The sequence below is a fragment of the Myotis myotis genome, unplaced genomic scaffold (assembly GCF_014108235.1).
Source record: "Myotis myotis isolate mMyoMyo1 unplaced genomic scaffold, mMyoMyo1.p scaffold_m19_p_21, whole genome shotgun sequence".
Classification (NCBI taxonomy): domain Eukaryota; kingdom Metazoa; phylum Chordata; class Mammalia; order Chiroptera; family Vespertilionidae; genus Myotis; species Myotis myotis.
This window is the reverse complement of record NW_023416326.1, coordinates 12,337,861-12,358,221: the sequence shown is the minus strand read 5'-3', so window position 1 is coordinate 12,358,221 and position 20,361 is coordinate 12,337,861. Positions and strand designations below refer to the sequence as shown.

The 20,361-nt window shown below is 41.5% G+C and overlaps 1 protein-coding gene across 3 annotated transcripts in view; it reads left to right on the top strand.

Moving 5' to 3' along the window:
- The window catches only part of AKT3 (AKT serine/threonine kinase 3), a 207,881-nt gene that overhangs the window by 156,445 nt on the left and 31,075 nt on the right, over nt 1–20,361 (top strand). For all 3 annotated transcript variants that reach the window (XM_036355096.1, XM_036355095.1, XM_036355094.1), the window contains one exon: nt 13,333–13,455. In XM_036355096.1, the coding sequence (XP_036210989.1) occupies nt 13,333–13,455 (123 nt within the window). The remainder of the gene's footprint in view (nt 1–13,332; nt 13,456–20,361) is intronic.

The following is a 20,361-nucleotide window of genomic DNA, read 5'->3' as shown; positions in this document are numbered from 1 at the left end:
GAAAGAATCATTGATTGGCTGCCTCCTCCACGCCCCCTCTAGGGGATCGAGCCTGCAACCCAGGCATGTGCCCTGACCTGGAATGAACCAGGACCTCCTGGTTCATAGGTTGACGCTCAACCACTGAGCCACACAGCAGGTCAGAAATAATCTTGATATAAGTGGATTCTGAATAAATACTGGTTGCAAAAAATCAGCAGTGGGGACTTGTAAGCCTGTCGGTATAATGGAGTCCCATCATAACTGAATTTACCTTATATGAATTCAGAGAATAGGCTCAGCGAGCGCTGGAGAAGCCTGAGGCAGATCCTGGGCAGAAGGAGCCAGGTGAGAGAAGCCTTAGCGATTAGGGAGAGTATGTTACATATAAGAGTGTAGTACAAGCATGTCAAACTCGCAGCCCGCGGGCCGCATGCCTCGTTTATTTGGTCCATGTTAGCCTTTGAGTTTGACACGCTTGGTGTAGAATATCCTGCGGGGTAACAACGGAAAGTCTTCATTGGCTTTCACATCTGCTCGCTCCTAACCTCTTCCTTCCTCCTGGGCTGATCCCAGGGGTGCCCCGGGGCTGAAGTACAGTAAGTACAGGGTGGCTTGGAGCTCAGCAGATGGAGGTTATGAAAGTGAGTTCAGTGCAGCCTTAGGTGGGCAGTAAGTCAGCATTCGTAGAAGGCTTGTAAAAGCACTCTCATATTCACACTGCTGCTGGCATGGCCAGTCCATGCTCTTTTTGTAGCTTAGGTATTACCAAGTTCACATGAGCAGAAAAATATCTGGGGCGGGGGGCGGGGGGTGTAAACTGAACACCGGCTAAGGCGTGGTCATCGTGTAGTTGGGTTTAGAGCGTCTCCACTTAGGACTGTGCCCCGACACCTTCCTCATGGCTGCATTGCTCGTAGGCCTGCAAGTCGGGCCTCTGTGGTTCTCTCTCAAGCTGAGATCTCTGGGAAGTTAAGAGGCTCTTAGGAGGTAAAGGAAAATCATTATGTAGAAATGTCATTCGTCTGATAAGTTCTTCGCATTCTGTCTGTATTCTTGACGTGGATACAAGTGATCCTAACACTGCCGCTCATTTACTATTCTTGTCCAAATTTTGTTCATTGACACTATATATTAATTTATTGTATAGAGATTCGTTTTATTTTGTGCCTGTGACTTTCATGCCAGTCTTGAGCGCCTCTCCTACTTATTTCAGATTCTCATTATTGGGCCGGCATTCTGTCTGCCGTGAACCAGAATCCTCCCATTTTAAATGTGCAGAAGGCAGAAGTGCTGGCAGTCGGCATTCTAGTTCTAGTTACTAATTTATGGAGGTGTGATTTGGGTGGTTTTTGAATTAAAAGTATCATTTCATATTCATAGTGATGATTTTTTTTACATTTTACTAAATTTGTAGAAATATAAATAACTTTATTGTCAGGAGTCTGACAAGCTAATTTCTTTGCTAACTATTTTAGTTATTATGCTATGTAGGCTACATCAGAATTCTATTGCTTTTTCCCAAAGCTTTTTCAAAAATTCCCAAGTCAAGGTTACATTATAATATTGACATTATCATATAAAGTTCCAGGCAAAATAAAGTTGGGAATATGTTAGTGTATACTTTTATATTTCCAAATCAAATATAATATTTCCTAAACCAAATCATTAAACCAATGTATCGATGCATGTAAAGTAATAATGCAAAGACATAACCAGCCTTAATATTTAAGATGCTGATTTTTATATCTAGATTATCAGATAAGGTGAGCAGAACTGTAGGAACTCACTAGGCATTTGTCTATTTCTGTTATTCCTCTCCACATGGTTATGGCTCAGCGGGGAAATCTCAGGGGAGTCAGACTTCTTGTGAGCATTTCACAGAAGGTACAATCCTATATAATAAAAGGGCAATATGCAAATTGACCCTAAAGGTGAACGACCATGAAAGACCGGTCACTATGACACGCACTGACCACCAGGGGGCAGACACTCAATGGGTGAGCTGCCTCCTGGTGGTCAGTGCACTTCTAAAGGGGGAGCGCCGCTCGGCCAGGAGCTGGCTCATGGCTTTCCAGCGCAGTGGTGGTGGCGGGAGTCTCTCCCACCTCTGCGGCAGCACTAAGGATGTCTGACTGCCAGCTTAGGCCTGATCCCCTGGGGAGCGGGCCTAAGCCGGCAGGTGGACATCCACTGAGGGGTCCCGGACTGCGAGAGGGCGCAGGCTGGGCTGAGGGACCCCCCCGAAGTGCACGAATTTTCATGCACCGGGCCTCTAATGTAGTATAATTGGGAACCACAAAGAGAAAAGGCAGGACAATAGAGCATAACATATTTAAATGCTAGAAAGTATAATTCCCAAACAGTTTGTAGTCATTTGTGTTCTTCATCTTTCACCTGGCATAATACTTTTTAAACTAATCAATATTGTATGTATCAGAAGTTTCTTTCTGTGGCTTCACAGCATTAAGTGGATATACCTTAATGTAGGTATACAATCACTAAAGAGATAGACAGTTGGGTTCTTTGAGATTGGGGGTTATTATTAAAACACCTGTGAATATTGCAGTATAAATCTGTGTGTGAACATACAGTCTCAGTTATGTTAGATAAACACCTAGGAATGCAGTTTCCGTGTCACTTGGTCTGTTCAACTTCAGAAGAAACGGTCCACTTGTCTGTCCCACTTTGCATATCCGGAGTGTTACTGAACACTGTCATCACCTTCAGAGTGGTTAGTTTTTAAAGTTTACCCATTCTAGTGGGTGTGCAGGGGTATATTTTAGTTTCACTTTGAATTTCCTGAACAACTAATGGTATTAAAATCATTTTTTTGTGCTATTTCCATTTGCATATCTTCTTTATTGAAGTATCTGTTAAGATCTTTTGTCCATTTTTTAATTGGGCTGTTTGTCTTTTTAATATTGAGTAGTCAGGCTTATTTATATATTCTAGACCCACGTGCTTTATTATATATATGTCTTACAAGTATTTTCTCCCAGTCTATGGTTTGTCTTTTCATATTTCAATGGGGAACTTTTTTTCTAGTGTATATTTTTGGCTAAATTAAAAAATATTTTTGTTGAAATACACATTTTTCTTAATTTTCTTTATTGGTTAAGGTATTACATCTGTGTCCTTATCCCTCCCTTGCCCCCCACCCCCCTACTCATGGCCTCACCCCCCTGGTGTCTGTGTCTATTGGTTATGCTTATATGCATGCAGACAAGTCCTGTAGTATGTATATGTGTGTGTGTGTATATGTATATGTGTGTGTATATGTATATGTGTGTGTATATGTATATGTGTATGTGTGTGTATATATATACATATATGTGTGTGTGTGTGTGTGTATATATATATATATATGTATATATATATATACTTTTTATTTTTTTGCAACACACCAGAATACATAATTTACATTCAGTAAACTTCATCAGTTTTAAGTCTACCATTTAGTGAGTTTTGACAAATGTGTACAGTAGTTTACCATCATCACAGTAATAATACAGAACGTTTGTATTGCCCTAACTCATCTTTCTTGCCCCTTTAGGGCATGAGTCCACCGATAGGTTTTCTCACAAGTGTCTTTTGAAGGACACAACTTATAAATTAGATGAAATACAGTCTATCATTATTTTCCCTTTGTGGTTTATGAATTTTGGGTTTGATTTAAAACATCTTTAGCTAACCCAAATTTGTTAACATTTTCTGTTTTCTTCTAGAAGTGTTAATAGTTTTATCACTTACATTTAGGTCTGATGCTTTAGTAGTTGGTGTGTTTCCAGGAACTTGCCGACTTCATCAAAATTTTAAGATTTATTGCCTAGTATCATTAATATTCACTTATTGTTGCATTAGTGTAGGATCAGTAGCTGACTTCTGTCTTTTATTCCTAACTTTGTATTCTGTGTCTTCTCTCTTTTTATTTCCAATAAGTCTTCCTAAAAGTTAGTGACTTTTATTGATATTTTTTAGCTTTAGATTTCATTTATTTTTCTTCTATCAATTTTGGGTTCTCAATTTCATTGGTTTTCTTGCTCTTTATTATTTCCTTTTTTCTGGTTACTTTGGGTTTGGTTTGTTTTGCCTTCTTTTTCTCTTTCTTAATGTGGAAACTTAAAGCATTTATTTAAACTGCTATTTTTTTATAAGTATTTAATGTTACAAGCATCCCTGTAGGCACCAATTTGTATGTTATATTTCTATATATGTAAATATTTGTAGCATATTTTTAATGTTATATGTTTTACATGTTATTTTATATGTTATATCTGTCATTATTTTCCCAAATTGACTAATTTCTCTTTTCATGTTTTTGACTAATGGACTATTTAAAGATGTATTGTTTCATTTCCAAATACTTGAGGGTTTCCGTGTATCTGTTTAACTTGTAGTTTAATTGTGTTCAGAGAATATATTGTATAGTTGCTATCCGTTTAAATTTATGGGGATGTGGTTTCTGGTCCAGCATGTGTTCTGTCTGGTGCATGTGCTGTGTGTTGTTAGAAAGGACATGTATTCTGGTGTGTTGGGTGGGGTGATCTATGAATGGTGGTCAAGACGTTTGATAATAAAATGTCGCTCAATTGTTCCATTCCCTTACTAATTTTATGTCTACATTTAAAAAAAATAAAATACTGAGAGAGTGCTGTTGAAATCTCCAACCCAAATAGTGGATTTATCTATTTTTCCTTTCATTTTCTTATATGGCGCCTATAGTTAGTTCATACTTCTGATTCATACTTAAATCTAATCTTATAATTTCTACCTTTTAAATTTGGAGTATTCGGTGTGGCCCTAGAAATCGTTTGGCATACATGTTGCTATTCTTTTATTTCTCCCATCTGTTCTTTGTTCCTTTTTTGGGAAGTCTCTTTCTGCCTTCTCCTGTATTGACTGTTCTTGCTGTTTTTCACTTTAGATTCACTTTGGGGTTAGCTCTGATGTTTTGTCTTGTTTTGATAATGGTAGTATTTAACAACGATTGGTTGAATTTCTGTCCAGTTCTAGACCCTGGGAAGGCAGCTGGACTTATACAACAGTCTTTCTCTTATGTGGTTCATTCTATGCAATTATAACGAAGGCTTATAAGTGAAATTTCTTGTTAATGGGATAATTCACACATTTGTTGTCTTAAATTAATAGAAACTGTACTTAGAATAATAGGTGATATTCTGTAGAGACCGATGACCTAAGTTTGAATCTCAACTCTACCATTTAATAGTTATGTGATGCTAGACAAGTTTCATAACGTCTCTAAGCCTTCGTTTTTTCATCTGTAGATGGACATAATAATTGTGCCTATTTTATAAGGTTGTTTTAAGGATTAAATGATATAATGCATGTGACTTAGCACAGTGTCAGTTGAGTAGTAGCTCTCAAAAATATTGCCTATTGTAATAGTAATAACATATTTACATATCACTTGTAATATGGAGATAGCATTATATAGCTTTTATGATTGTTGTTAGAATGTAATGCTCTTAATGCTCAAAAAGTAATATTTATTATTTTTATTATATTGATATTAAATGTTTCACAAATATCCCAGATAGTTCATATATATGCTAATAGATTTAAATATTTTAAACTACCTTGATAATTTTTGTCCTTTTAAAAGTATATTTTATTCTATAAATGAGGAATCTATTAATATTTGAAGTGGTAGAACTGAGCAAGCTCTACTTTAATCTTGTTAATATAATGTTAATAAAATATTTTAATAGAAATTATTTTAATTATAGAAGTAGATTAAAATTAACTTTAAAATAAGAACAATTTTTTATACTTATCACATTATTAAATATTTTCATTCGGTGACTTTTAATCCCAGAAACTTTTCTTAACTTTTCTCTTTAATAATTGCCACCTCACAGCTACTTTTTCAGATATCAGGGATCTCATTGGTGATCTAGAATTGCTTGTACATTTTCAGACTTATAGGAAGAGGGCAAGAAGTAGAGGAAAAGGTATGTAGCCGGTAATATATAGCTAACACAGTTACTACTGAACAAGTATTTTAGGGTTCAGTTGTCCTGTAGCATTTAAATTGTATTTTAACAAATTTTATATTGAACTGTTATTAAAATATGGCATTTATATCTCATATCTATATCACTATTCTTTCTGAAACTTCCAAAACTAAGTGTAAATTTACTTTGCATTATTTTTTCTGTGTGAGATGCATGGGAACTGTGAGCTCAGCTTGGGAAAAGAATAGACATTAGCAGGAAGATGAGTAATATGAATTAACTGCTAAATGTAAGAATATGTTTGTTTGATCTTATAACAGTAATTATTTAAATGTTTATTTTATACTGTAACTAATATTATTCCAATTCTGTAGACCAATAGTATTTGCTAGAGACTGAATATTTGTTTCTCCCCAAAAACTCATATATTAAAACCTAATCCCCAATGTAATACCACTTGGAAGTGGGCCTTTGGGAGGTGATTAGGTCAGGAGGGTGGGGCCCTCGTGAGTGGGATTAGTGCCCTTATCAAAGAGAACTCAGTTCACTCTCCCAGTCCATCACCTGAGGACTCTGCCGAGACAGCCAGCCATGAACCCAGAAGCAGGTTCTCACCTGACAGTGAATCTGCTGGTGCCTTGATCTTGGACTTCCCAGCCTCCAGAGCTGTGAGAAATACGTTCCTTTTGTTTATAAGCCCCTCAGTGTGTGGTGTTCTGTTATTGCGGTCAGAGCAGACGAAGACAGTATGCTGATTAGCTTCCCTGTGAGTGAGCTAGAGCCATTCTTTTCATCTTGGGTCTTTTTGTAAACCCAAGGGGTGTGTTAAGCAGCTTTATTTCACAGACTGCCATGTCTCATTGCTTAATTGTCTTTAGGATTCTCGGGTTCCCATTTGAGTTTATATTATGATCATGAATGTAAAGATTGAAATTAGTGAGACTTGTACTGAGCTTACTTTGCTATTCTCTAGCTCCCAATCTTTTCCAAAGGAATAACTGTGTAGGCAGTATTTGCAAGAAAAATAAGATAATTGAGTTTAAAGTCTAAGACTGCAGTGATCATTCCCAGGACATTTTAAAAGTCCAGATCTTCCTTTTAGGGGAAATTTGTTGCATTAAGAATATAACTGTTTTTCTCGAAATAGAGCAACTCATTGTAAAAATAAGCATTCTTGGGTTTGTGATGAAATATAGACTTGTATATTAATAGGTTAAAATAATCTATTTACATTACTGAACTTCTACAGCATGGCTAAGCGCAACATAAAAAAATGTAGTCCTTGCTTAAAGGAACTTAAATTTCTAAAGATAGGCTCCTTGCTGGAGCAGCAAGTAGCTTATTATTTTTAAATAAGAGCAAGATTATTCAGTTATTGTATATGATTTCTTGAAGTTTCTAATAAAAATACTGAACCTTCAAAACCTTATAAATAATTCTTTGGAAAGTAGCTTGGATTTAATTTCTCTCTTTCCAATACATATTTATTAAGCCGGTAATATGTGCCGCCTGTTGGGCGTGGCGCTGGGGAAGCAAAGCTACGGAGTACTTGCATAGCTTTTCCTCTTCCCTGTGCCTCTGCCAGACCAAAAAAATAAATAAATAAAAATAGAGTATTAAATTTGTCATGAGCCTAAATGAGTACTAGGATACACAATGCATTTATTGGAAACCATTGTGTAATTTTTATTGTAAAAGTAATTAACAATGCCTATTCATTGCAGAGAACATCAAAAAGCCAAATAGTTATTTCAGTTCAATTAAAAAATATTTATTGGTTGCTTGCTACAGCCAGTTACTATGCCGTGTGCTCAGCACTTACTATATGATGTGAACAAGACGGATGGTCTCCACGTAAAAGGAAAATGTAGTGTGCTGGGGAGCAGCTATTAAACAAATACAAGGAATTTTCAAGTTCTAAAACGAGATAAAAACTACTCTAAATCTCACCATCTAGCAATAACTGCTATTACCACGTTAATACATTTTCCTGTTTTTAGACTGTATATGTATTTTCGTTTTATTTAATATCATAAAATACATACGCGTCGTCTACTCATTAATTATGTAGACGTACTCTAATTTATTAAATCCCTACCAAATTTTTGAGCATTTAGATTGTTCCCATTACGTAGGTATGTATAATCGACTTACAGTAAAATGGACTCACTTTATGTGACTTTTGACAAATATCTGTACATGGAGTCCTCATGACAATAAAGACATAGAATATTCTTGTTGCCTCAGACAGTTCTGGCGCGCCTCTGCCATCAGCCTTCCTGCCCCCGCCCCTCTCCCCCTCCGCATCCTCAGGAGGCCCGAGGCAGCCAGGGATCCGCTCTCTGACACTGAAGACTGGATCCCCCGTTTCTAACATTTCTCGGAGACGGAGTCAGACAGCACACCCTCTGTTGTGTCTGTTCCTTTCCCCGGCCTTATGTTTGGAGATTAGGCATTTTGTTGCATTTCTCAGTAGTTTTCCTTTATTGCTGAGTCACCATCCATATGCATGGCTTGGCTCTACCAACATGTGCTCATCTGTCCGCTGGTGGTGGACATTTGGGTTGTCATATTTCCTATAAATATTCAATTGCATTTATATTGCTGCTATTCCATGTAGTTAATTCTACCAGGGTTTCCTTTTATGTTTTGTCTCACTTCTTTTCTGCTTGGAAAATCTTTCATCCCGAGATCTGATAACTATTGATTCATATTTTCAACTTTTTTTTAAAAAGCGTCCTATTTTATATTTAACTGTCTGAAATGTTGTTATGATGTGAGATGAAAAGTCAATTTTACTTTTCTCCAAATTTGACCAACTATTGTATCACCATTTGTTAGTCATTTTTTTTTCTCATATACTTTGGCACACATTGTCATCATCAATGTTGTCAGATACTAAATTTCTATAAAATAACCAGATTTGGCTGTCTGGTTTTATTGATCTTTTTATTGGTGTGCCTCTTCCATATGAATTGTAGCTTTACAGTATAGGATCTCTCCATTTCCCTAGGCAAAAGTTTCCCTGAAAGCATTACTTACTATGTTGTAGCAGAAATCTTCCATTTCAGTAATACGTTGGCTCATCTCATTCATTTTTTTCTGAAGGCGTCGCGTACCATTTCTGCCTTTACATCCTCTTCTGAGCTCATGTAAGTATGACATCTCTTCCCTGGAAGGTAACCCATGACCTCGTTCCTGTGCCTGATAAACGCTGATTCCTTCTGGAAACTTGCTTTTCCTTCCTTCTTCAGATGCGTTCGTCTTTCCTCTTACACTTCTAGGACTCGGCCTTGACGTCCTGCTCCCTTCTCCTGCCGTTAGGTATAGTGATTCCTAAGATTCTGAGCTTATTCTGTTTTAATTTCCTACTGAATTCCTGGGCTATCCGTGCTGCCTTGGTTGTAACAATATTTATACTAATAAATGGGTCATATGCTAATTAGACCGGACATCATTCCAGACGTCCCGGGTCCTGGGTGCCTGCGGGTGGCCCGACGGAAGCCAGCCTGGGTCCCAGGTGCCTGCAGGAGGCCAGAGGAGGGAAGCAGCCTGGGTCCCGGGTCCCAGAGGGAAGCCGGTGACAGCAGCCGGGGGAAGGAAGGCCTACTCTTGCACGAATTTTCATGCATTGGGCCTCTAGTCTTTATATAAATGACTCTTATGTCTACCTCTATCTATACCCTCAGGGCCCACTTTCAAAGCCGTGGTATCAAATGCGTATTTATATGTTAACAGGTCAAACAAAATCCATTGCTCCTCTGTCCCCGTTTTCTTCCTCAGCACGGCTGGTTGTAACATCCACTCAATCGTCCAAGGAAACGCCAGCATTGTCACTCTCTCCCTTGACCCCAATGGTGCAAGCAAGTTCCCTCTGGAATTTTGACTCTTGAGCTGCTGCAGTTGAGGTCCCTCAGCTGTCACTCAGCTCGTGTGTAACTTCTGATATTGTCAGATCCTGTCCAACATGCTCATTCACTAATTTCAATGCGCTATTTTATAACTAGCATACTGTTAGCAGAATTGCTCATATCGCTGGCTGTACTAACCAAATCACAGTGTCCTGCGGATTGCTACCACGTTCTCTCATTGTGTCAGCTTTTCACAGCAATTGCACTAACAGGTGCTCAGTGATGTTTCTGTGACAGTGTTTACCTGACGGTAGTCTCAGATCTGGTTAACTGATGCTCCAATTGCTGCCAGAGTTGTTGTTGTTTAATTATGCTAATTGTTTTAACCCAAAATTCTTTGATGCTTCTTATCTCAGAATAAATCTCGACCCCCATATCTTGGCACTCGAGGTCCTAAAAGATGTAGCCTCATCTTTTTTTACTTACGTCCTGTCATTGCCTGGAATGTGGGTTATTCTTCAGCTGGGTGTGTTCCTTGTGTGTGTGTTTCTTGCCATTGTTTTATTTTTCTTTTTAGAATTAATTCTTTATCAAACATTGATTAGTTAACTACTATGTGCAGGTACTGTACTAACTAGGCTGTGTTCGAAATACAAAGATGGATACAACTTGAATAGCAATCTTTGATAGGCTTCCCTTATATTCTCCATTTGCGAAAAGTTCCATCCTTATTTGTGAAGTCTCCTTGGATCATCTCAATGAAGATGAATCATTCTTCGCCTCCAAATCATTTTTAATATCAGAAGTAGACAACGTATCACAGCTCTCTTGGATTTTATCGCTGCATGTGTCTCCTTTGAGTTGAATGTCTTGAGGTCAGAGATTGTCTCTACCAAGTATGTTCTCTCTTCTCTTCCCCGTGCCAACACAGGGACTTTAAAATAATTGATTGGAAACTTGGCTCAAAGCCAAGAAATGTGCAGCGAGTTAGGTAGGAAGTCAGGAGAGAACTGTGTCACCAAAGCCAAGAACGTGCTTCAGGAGAGGATGATGGGTGATGTCTAAGCTCCAGAACAGGAAGGAGGGGTCCAGATGTAAGTAATCGGATTTGGCAGTTACGAGGTGCTTGGTTATCTTAACAAGAGTAAGTTCCGTAGAGTAGCAAGGGCAGACTTGGAGGACAGCAGATTGAGAAATAAATAGAATTCTCCTTAAGTAAAAATTTTAGCATCTATTTTTATGGAAATTGGCTGGGAGACAAATCGAAGATATGTGTGGTCTAAATAAAGATCTAGAATCCCGCATGCATTATGCTGATGGAGGAGCATCCATAAGTGTTGTCCCGTAGATGAGTGGGTAGTAGGTTTGATGTTATTTTAAGAAAATTTATAAATCTAACCACTATTTTCATTCCATTAGAACGCTACCATAAATCTACAAATCGGCATAGAGGGCACAGGTTCCTTCATCAGTTAGTGATATTTTGTATAAAGCAGTGGTTCTCAACCTTGGCTGCCCATTAGAATCCCCTGGGATTCTTTTTAAAATCCTGATTCCTGGGCCTCATCCTCCGGAAATTCCGTTTCTTTGTTATGGGGTGGGGCCACAACATTAGTAACAAAGAAACAGAATTTCCGGAGGATGAGGCCCAGAAATCAGGATTTTAAAAAGATTCCCAGGGGATTCTAATGTGCAGCCAAGGTTGAGAACCACTGGTAAAAAGCATGGCAGAAATTATTTTGACCCAGAAATTGTTCAGAATGGTTTTACTGATGTTCCATGCTTCTGTCTACTCCCTGTCCTTGTTTGAATGGTAATGGATTGTGTATATATGCCTGTTTATATGCATTATATATTATAATACATAATATCATATATATGTGTGTATATATATGCATATATATATATATATATATATATATATATGCTTATATAAAGTAAATGGATTTTTTAAAAACACCAATGAGGAACTGTATACATTAGTTTGATTTTTGGCATAGTATGTTGGATTCCTGGTCTGACACAGTTAACATTTCTGCATTGAGAATGCCTTCTATATTTGATGGTGTGTCATAGATTTTATTTGACTTTTTATTGGCTTTTTTTTTTTCTTACTTGGAGTAAACATAAAATAGTGATGGAGTCCCAGTCAGTAGCATCTTGGAGTTGATAAAATAGGGCAGCATGATAGAGCATTAAAGCTTCGAAACTATCGGCCTACTAGTTTAGCTTTGCTTTAACTAGGGTTGAGCTATTCATTTTGGGTGATACTAGTAGGTACATGGTTTTACCTGTCTCTCTTTATTGTGATAGTGGGCTCGGCACAAAGTTTATGTCAATACCATGACAGACTCCTCGGTGGAGGTGGAGGTGGGAAAGGGAGGACGGAATCTTAGGGCACCTCCTGTGTGTCACCTGGTTACGGTTTGGTGTGCGAGGCACAAATGTCGTTAACTGGACCTGTTAGGAATTTGTAGAAGTGCTGGGAGTCACTCATCCCCGGGACGGTACTGATTTCTGATCTTGCAGCCAAGAGTCCCTTGTCCGACGGGCTCACTTCTGTAATCACAGACGTGTGCGGAGCATCTGCCGTGACGCCTGGCTGTGTACTCAGCACCGTCAACAAGCTCTCCTGCTCTTGGGTTTTCTTGGTCCAGTGAGATAGTCCGACGGGGGTCCGTGTGCCTGACGCCTGCTCCTTCTCTACCTGGTCCCACTGGGAGATGGAGGCGGCAGCCTGATAGAGAGCTGACTGCTTGGGGGGCTGGGTGCTGGCCCACCGAGGGCACCCATACATACTTGTCGGCTGCCGCGGGGTGACTCGCCGAGGAGCGGCTGGGCTCACCGTGTGTGTTTGTGTGAGAAGAGATGGGTGCTGTGGCTCGCTTTGAAAATAGAAAGAAGAGGCATTGAGGATTACAAGGGGGACAGTGGAGCTTCTCGGGCGGTTGTGGACATCGCTACAGTAAAAACACACGCCTTACCGTTTCTCACCACAGAAAACACGGATGCAAACTGTGGGGACGTTTCTAGAGGCAGCGTGACGAGCCAGCAGCCGTAGCACAGGCCAAGGCCACGCACATCAGCTGCGGCACGTCAGCAGCCCTTCCTTTGAAATCAGTTATGAATCGGGTCATTACATAGAGCGACCACATCCCGGCTCGTGTGCATCTATTTTAATGACGCTCAACGCCTAATCCTGGGAAGAGCGAGGCAGCCGTAGAGCGAGGGGGGCACGCAGTCAGCGGCGCGTCCCCTGCCTCGGGTAACGGGAGGTTAAATGGGGAGCAGGCAGAACGCCTGCGGCAAGATGGGTGTATTGATTAAAAGGCTGCTCCGCAGCCCGCAGACTCCCCCTGGAAGCCTGGGCGAGGGAAGCCAGCTGCTGCCGAGGAGGCTGCCTGTCCGCGGAGAGTACACCCTCCATCATCACAATATGGCGAGGAGAGGTGTTTTATGTTTGTGTTAATTTCCCCACTAAATCAGTAATTATTACAATCCCGGCCCTGCTGTTTACCCCGCAGCTGTTTTTCCATTTGTCGAGAGAGCGGGTGTTCTCCGAGGACCGCACGCGCTTCTACGGCGCGGAGATCGTCTCGGCCCTGGACTACCTGCACTCGGGGAAGATCGTGTACCGGGACCTGAAGGTAAGAGGACGCACAGCCGCAATCCGCCTTTGCTTTCGCAGGGGCTGCGGGGACAGACAAAGTAATTACAGAGTGACACAGCTCGGAGGAAAGCAGATTTGGTCGGGCAGAAACGCATCCTGTGTAAGGATGTAGTTCCTGAAATCTGAGAGGAAATTGCATCCACTGCTATGTATGTCGCTCCTTTATATCCAAGATTTTTAAAAAATATGTTTTTATTGCTTTCAGAGAGGAAGGGAGAGGGAGAGAGAGAAACATCAATGATGAGAGAGAATCATGGATCGGCTGCCTCCTGTATGCCCCACGTGGGATCGAGTCTGCAACCCGGGCATGTGCCCTGACCAGGAATTGAACCGTGACCTCCTGGTTCATAGGTTGACGCTCAACCACTGAGCCACACCGTCCTGATTATGTTCAAGATTTTGATGTATAAGAATTTCTGCTTGACGGCCCTGATGAAGTATGATCTACCAGTAACAGCTTCATAACAGTTTTGGTTTTCTGTAAATGTGCTGGATAATGTTAAACATCTGATTAAAAGTCAAGTAACTTTGCAAGTGACATTTGAAAATAAGTTTCATTATGATAGTCTAACATCCGATGTATTTTGAAGAAATTTTATAATCAATAAGACTTTATTGGAGGAGAATATGTGGCTTGATTTTGGTATTCACTTTTTTGGCAGATTAAACACCTGGAGCATTTTAATATAGCGTGGCATTGGTTTACTTTTGCATTTTAAAAAGAGCTGTCATTGTTTTCTTTTTTTAAAAATATATTTTATTGATTTTTTTATAGAGAGGAAGGGAGAGAGATAGAGAGTTAGAAACATCGATGAGAGAGAAACATCGATCAGCTGCCTCCTGCACATCTCCCACTGGGGATGTGCCTGCAACCCAGATACATGCCCTTGGCCGGAATCGAACCTGGGACCTCTCAGTCCGCAGGCCGACGCTCTATCCACTGAGCCAAACCGGTTTCGGCTGTCATTGTTTTCTTGATCAGAGTGACTTTACTTCTCCAAGTTCCTCTCTGATGAGACCTTCGGAGCAGCTCCGGGATTAACCCAGGACCTCCTGGTTCATAGGACGACGCTCAACCACTGAGCCACGCGGGTCGGAAAGGAAAGATGTTAGGCTTTGAGGCCCATGCAGTCCCTTTGCGGCTCCTCAGCTCTGCCATCGCTGAGGGCAGCCCAGACAGCACAGGAATGAGAGTCTGCCCGGGTTCCCGTAAAACTGCCCCCCCAAACAGGCAGGAGACTGATGTCACCCACGGGCCAGTGTCCTGAGCCCTGGAGTGGCTCCCCGAGGGCGGCAGTGATTCTCGTGACACCGTTCGGGATCACAGGGGTCGTGTCAAGGAAGGTTGTTCCGTGACATATTTTGTACAGATTCTAAATGTGACAATCTTACTTTCTCAATAAGTAAATCACATGTAGTAATCCTGACCCGTGAATATTTGAAACAGAATTGCTTTATTTATTAAGCACTAGTTTATTTAAAATGTAATTTGATTTGTAGGAATAGGGGTTACAGGCGTCTTTGATGAAACTGTTTGTATCTCCATGTTGCGACATAAGGAAGAAACCACGATGACCCGCCTCACTCCCATCCCACCCTTCGTTAAATACCCATGATCCTTAAGAATCTAATTAGTTAAGCCGTTGTCTAGGTGACTTCGAAGTGTTCCTGTCATGTGCCTTTATGTTATGAGTGGCCCTAAGGAGTAACCGCCTCATAAAGACTTATGTTACGCGATGTCAGTGAACTATAGTATAATGTTTGCATATTATAATTTATCGAAGTATAAAGAAGCGATAAGGTACTGTATTTAGGAGAGATGAACTATGTGATGTTGAAACACCCAGGTCAGGGATGATGGACTGCATGCCACAGTGGACCAGAGATGAACACAGATCAACGGTGTAACTGTATTTGTCCTGAAGCTTCTTATGACCAGGACTGTGACAGAATGCAGCATCCCTGGATCTGATGTCCCCATGACCAACTAATACTGTCATGTTTAAGTGTCTGGGATTTTTTTAAAAAAGAAATGGGTTATGTGGCATAACAAAACTTGCAATGTATGTTAGATGGCATTTCCAAATTTACTTAGAAATAGTTAGCTCTTTTCTGCCCGGGTCACCTCCCCCCACTCCCACTTTGTATTTTATGAATTCTGTTTGTAGGAAGAAGGCGGGGACTTCTAGATTTAAGGAAATAATAATTTTGAAGTAGTTGGTAACATACCCAAAGCGTTTAAAGCCGGAAGGTAGAATTCTTAGCCTAAAGAAACAAAGAAAAGAATGCCAGCATTGATTGAAGCATGGTATCACTGCGATGGTCTTGGTCAATATTGGCTATTAACTATGTTACCCATTAACCCTGTTACTGTGGATATAGTGATGTATTGACATTCATTAATATGATATTCATTGCCCCATCCTTTCTGATGATGGAAAGACTAAATCTATTATGTTAGATTATGTTAAACATCCATTATGTTAAATTGCAACATAAAGAGCCTATTTATATATGACTATGAGTCATGCACTTACCATACACACATATACCTAGACCACTCACTTTACTAGACAATTATGTGGTCTCTGTTAAGCTCATTTTTTAAAATAAAACCTTACCTCCCTTAAAAGTCTAAGTAACTGTACGAAATAGGGCCGAAACCATATAAATGTACATGCAGTGCAGACAGCGAAACATTAGAAGTTCATGCAAATGTTACCTGGATCCGTAGGGCACAGGGCTGCACAGATTAGAGGGAGATCCTTGAGTTGGTATCATAGAAGTTGAGAGCTGACCCCTGGTTTACAGGGAGGTCGCTGACTTCTAGAAGCCTCGTAAGTGACTCACAGTCATGGGTGAGTTGGTGACATCGTCAGGATGATTGGAGCCCATGAATCCTCTCTCCGGTCTGATGTTCTTGTCATTCCCTCGTTCTAGAGCTGAGATGACATCTAGATGGGGGGATGCACTGAGAACTCCGGGAGATCTTCGTAAACCTAAAATCCGAACACAGTTGCCAAAGATAAGAGAATAAATGTTTTAAGTATATTTATACCAGATGTATTTAAAAAACAGCATCACCAAAAACTGGTTTAGGGACCCACTTGGATCTGTCTCAGAGTTGCCTCTGTCATCATCTTTCTAATGCCCTTGTTTTCATTCAAATACATTTAGATAATTTCTAGGACTCAGCGATGGCACAGAGGGTGGGTTCGGAGAATCTCTTACCACCGCCCTCCCAGTCCCCATCAGTTCCCCGACATTTTCACCCCAAATAAACTCGCAGTCCAAGCAAAAACAGCCCGCTGGCTTCACACACTGAGCCCCCAGACACAGCACCCAACTCCACTGCCACCCAGACAGCCCCGCCGGATCCCTCTTTTATAGAAAGTTTACACCAGGGCTACTAGGAGCCTCTCCCATCTCAAAAATTAAATTGTACCGTTGGGCTGTGTTCCTAGTTTGTAGCAAATTCTTCAATAGCTTAGCAGCCCAGGTGGGGCCTTTGCTGAATCCTTTGTAGTCAGGAAAGGGCGGAGCGAAGAAGTGTTTCCCACCCAGGGTGTCAGCCCTCTAATTCCAGGGCCATTAGGTTCCTGCAGGTCAGCGTGGGCGTGTTTGGCATGTTGATACCCATGAGCCTGGTCTGCAGAGTGCAGAGGGCGTGTGCTCACGGCGGCCTTGGGCCTGTGCAGCCTCGGGGCAGCACTGAGTTTGGTGCCATCGTGCTGAAGTGGGCGTAAGAGTGAGGGAAGGAGCTGTTTGCTTATACTGTTTGACAGTCATCAGAGCCCTGAGGAAGTGCTGTTTTCATCCCTTCATTTAGTCTCGGTGTCCGCCATTTAAATAAAATGATACCTAAAAGATATAGTCACATATATTAGGATACTATATTTAAAAGGTTAAAAGCATTTAAACCTTCTAATAGCTACCTTGGCATGTAGGAGAGCAGAGCTTGCCAGCCTGCGTGCCACGGCCGCCGCCCTCAGCCCACAGGTGGTGAGAGGAGCCTCCAGCCGGTCACTCCCGGCCTCCAGCAGCCTGTGCCCTGATCCTGGCCCTCCCCACAGCTTCCATCGTCTGTTGTACCAGGAAGAGCGGCGCAGGTTTGAGAAGCCCCGCAGAAAACACAGCTTCGGGTTTTTAGAGTCTCATTTTCTTCGGGGTCCCTCCCAGCAGGAGCAGAAGGACCGTAGTGCTTTCTTGCTACACTTTCCTGTGCACAGAGCGCAGAGGGCAAAGATTTCCAGCGCTCACATTTTCTCATTCAGACCCTGAACCAAGACCCTCCGTCACATATGCCTGTCCCCTCCAACTGGGTACAAATGCCGCCTTGTTATGGGGACTCCATGAGGTACATTGTCTAATATTTTCTCTCTCCTCAAAGTGCGCGCTGCTCTGAACGGTTAGATGACAACCCTCTGATGTGAGTAGCCGGCATAACCAGATTTCTAATACGTAATGTTCTCTCTCCAGCCCCCCGTTTGTCTTCATCATTGCTTTTGCCAGTGGGTGCACCCGTTAAGCATGAGCAAATGCCCGTGTAAACCAGGACTGACTATGGCGATAAAACAGATGCACTGACGTTCATCCGGGGAGAGAACCTGACCGGTCAGCGACAGTGTGCACGTGCAGTTTGTGGCTAACAGAGGGAAGAAGGACAGCCAGGATGTTGAGGAGAGAGAACTAAGGGGAGATCATTAGTAGATGCATGCACCCCTTCTTTACCTAGTGGCAGTGCTCTGAGGGCTGGGAGGCCTGTGTATGTCAATGTTAGTGTGTTAGGTATGTGACGCCTGGGTGTTCTGTCCAGGTCTGCGATCTGCTTGGAAAGGACTTCCAGGTGATTGATTCCACGCATCCTCCACAACACTGATGTTTCTATCTCTCTCTCCCTCTCTGATTCTATTGATTGATTGATTGGTTTCAGAGAGGGAGAGAGAGATAGAAACATCAGTGATCAGAGAGAATCATTGATCGGCTGCCTCCTGTACGCCACACACTGAGGATCGAGCCCGCAACCCCTGGGCATGTGCCCTGACTGGGAAAGGAGTCATGACTTCCTGGTTCAATAGGTCCATGTTCAACCACTGAGCCATGCCAGCCAGGCTCATGAATGGCCCTTATATGTTCCAGAGACTTGTTATGCATCTGTGTAAAACACCTATTTTAACAATACTGGATATTGAGTTACCCTGGCTTATCCTATACACTGGATCCAGGGTGTTTTTTTTTTAAGGTGATGCATGTCTGACTGTCATTCATACTGATGGGGGACGAGTTGTTTTTGTCATCCCTGCTCAGCAAAGTGATATTTCAGGACGGTGAGAGTAGAAAAATAGTTGATGGGAAAAGGTGGACACTATTGTACAATAACTGGCTTTAAAGTTATGAAATATTTGTTTGTTTTTGCAAAAGACATTATTGCATATTGAGACGTGTTTTTGCCTAAGTCACTGAGCTGATAAAAGTATTTCATAGGGTTTTGTTCTTGAACTTTCTTCTTTCCTTTAAAAAAAGTGTTATCTAGACAAGCACACATCATTTTAATAATTTACACATCGACCATTAAATGCTATCCTGGTAAAAGCCGGAACGGCAGAACAACCAGAATGACCGGTCCACCAGTCGCTGTGACGCACACTGACCACCAGGGGGCAGGCACTCAATGCAGGAGCTTCCCCCTAGTGGTCAGTGTGCTCCCACGGTGGCTGGCCGGGATGAGCTGGGCTCCCACAGTGGCCTGCCTCTAGTGTTTAATAATGATCAATGCATTCATTGGATGCTTCCAGTGTGTTAAGTTTTGGAGTCAGTATCTCATTTAATTCTCAAAACAATCACATTCTGTTGCTACTGTTACTTGCCTCTGTTTTATAGATGAAGTTGAGGCACATAGAAGTCAATAGCCCAAGGTCACACAGCGAGAAGGGGTAAAGCTTGAATTTACGTGTGAGTTCTCTAACTTGACCCCACACTCTTACTCACTGTGCTCTTACTGCCTCCACGCAGTGTGCTGTCACCCCGCCATCACGCCCCTCACCCCACCTCTCAGTCACCCCTAAGGCTGACCTTATTGCTTCCTGAACCATTGTAATGTTTTAAAGCTGATTCATAAGACAAGGAGGATGGCCTGGTTTGCCCAGGAAACCCCCTTATGTTCTGGGCAAACTGGAACTCTCAGCCACCTTCAATCCGTTCCTTCCCCAGCCCTGTCCCTACACCTCACTTCATCCCTCGTCCCTCAGGCCTTGGTGTGAGGCTCAGAGATGAGATCTGAGGGTGGAGAATTAGTTAGGAGCCAGGATTTAAACTATATGACAGAGTAGCCTGGTCAGAACGTGGAGGAGTAGTGCAGGCTGCCATGCTCCCATGCTTGCTTCCCCATGCACATGAGGCATAGAGAGGCCAGGGAGGCACACCAAGCCAGGCTGGGAGCGGGAAGGAACGGAACAGATAGTACATTCACATTCTATGCAGTAATATCATTTGGAGATTTTACAAGAATTTTTTATGTATTGGTAAAAACAGATTTATTAAATATTTTTAAAAGATTATGCAGCATTTGAAGAGCTGAAGTGTGTTCTATTTGTATATACTATAATGCATTCCTACACTTAAGCCATCAGCATCTTCTTAAAAATTAGCAGCAGGACATGTATGTTTTTATTCAACAAACCAACAGACCCTCCAGGATATACTTCCGAGTCTCATTACAGCAAGCTCACAGAGGGAGCTAGGAAAAGGGAGAAGGGAGAAGACTGGAAGCATAAAGAAGAGATGGACTCGTTGTCATTTATGCAAATTAGGCTTTACTTTTAGGTTCCAGCTAGTAGAGAAGCATATGGAAGGTGCAATATTTCTGAATTTAGATAAAATACGA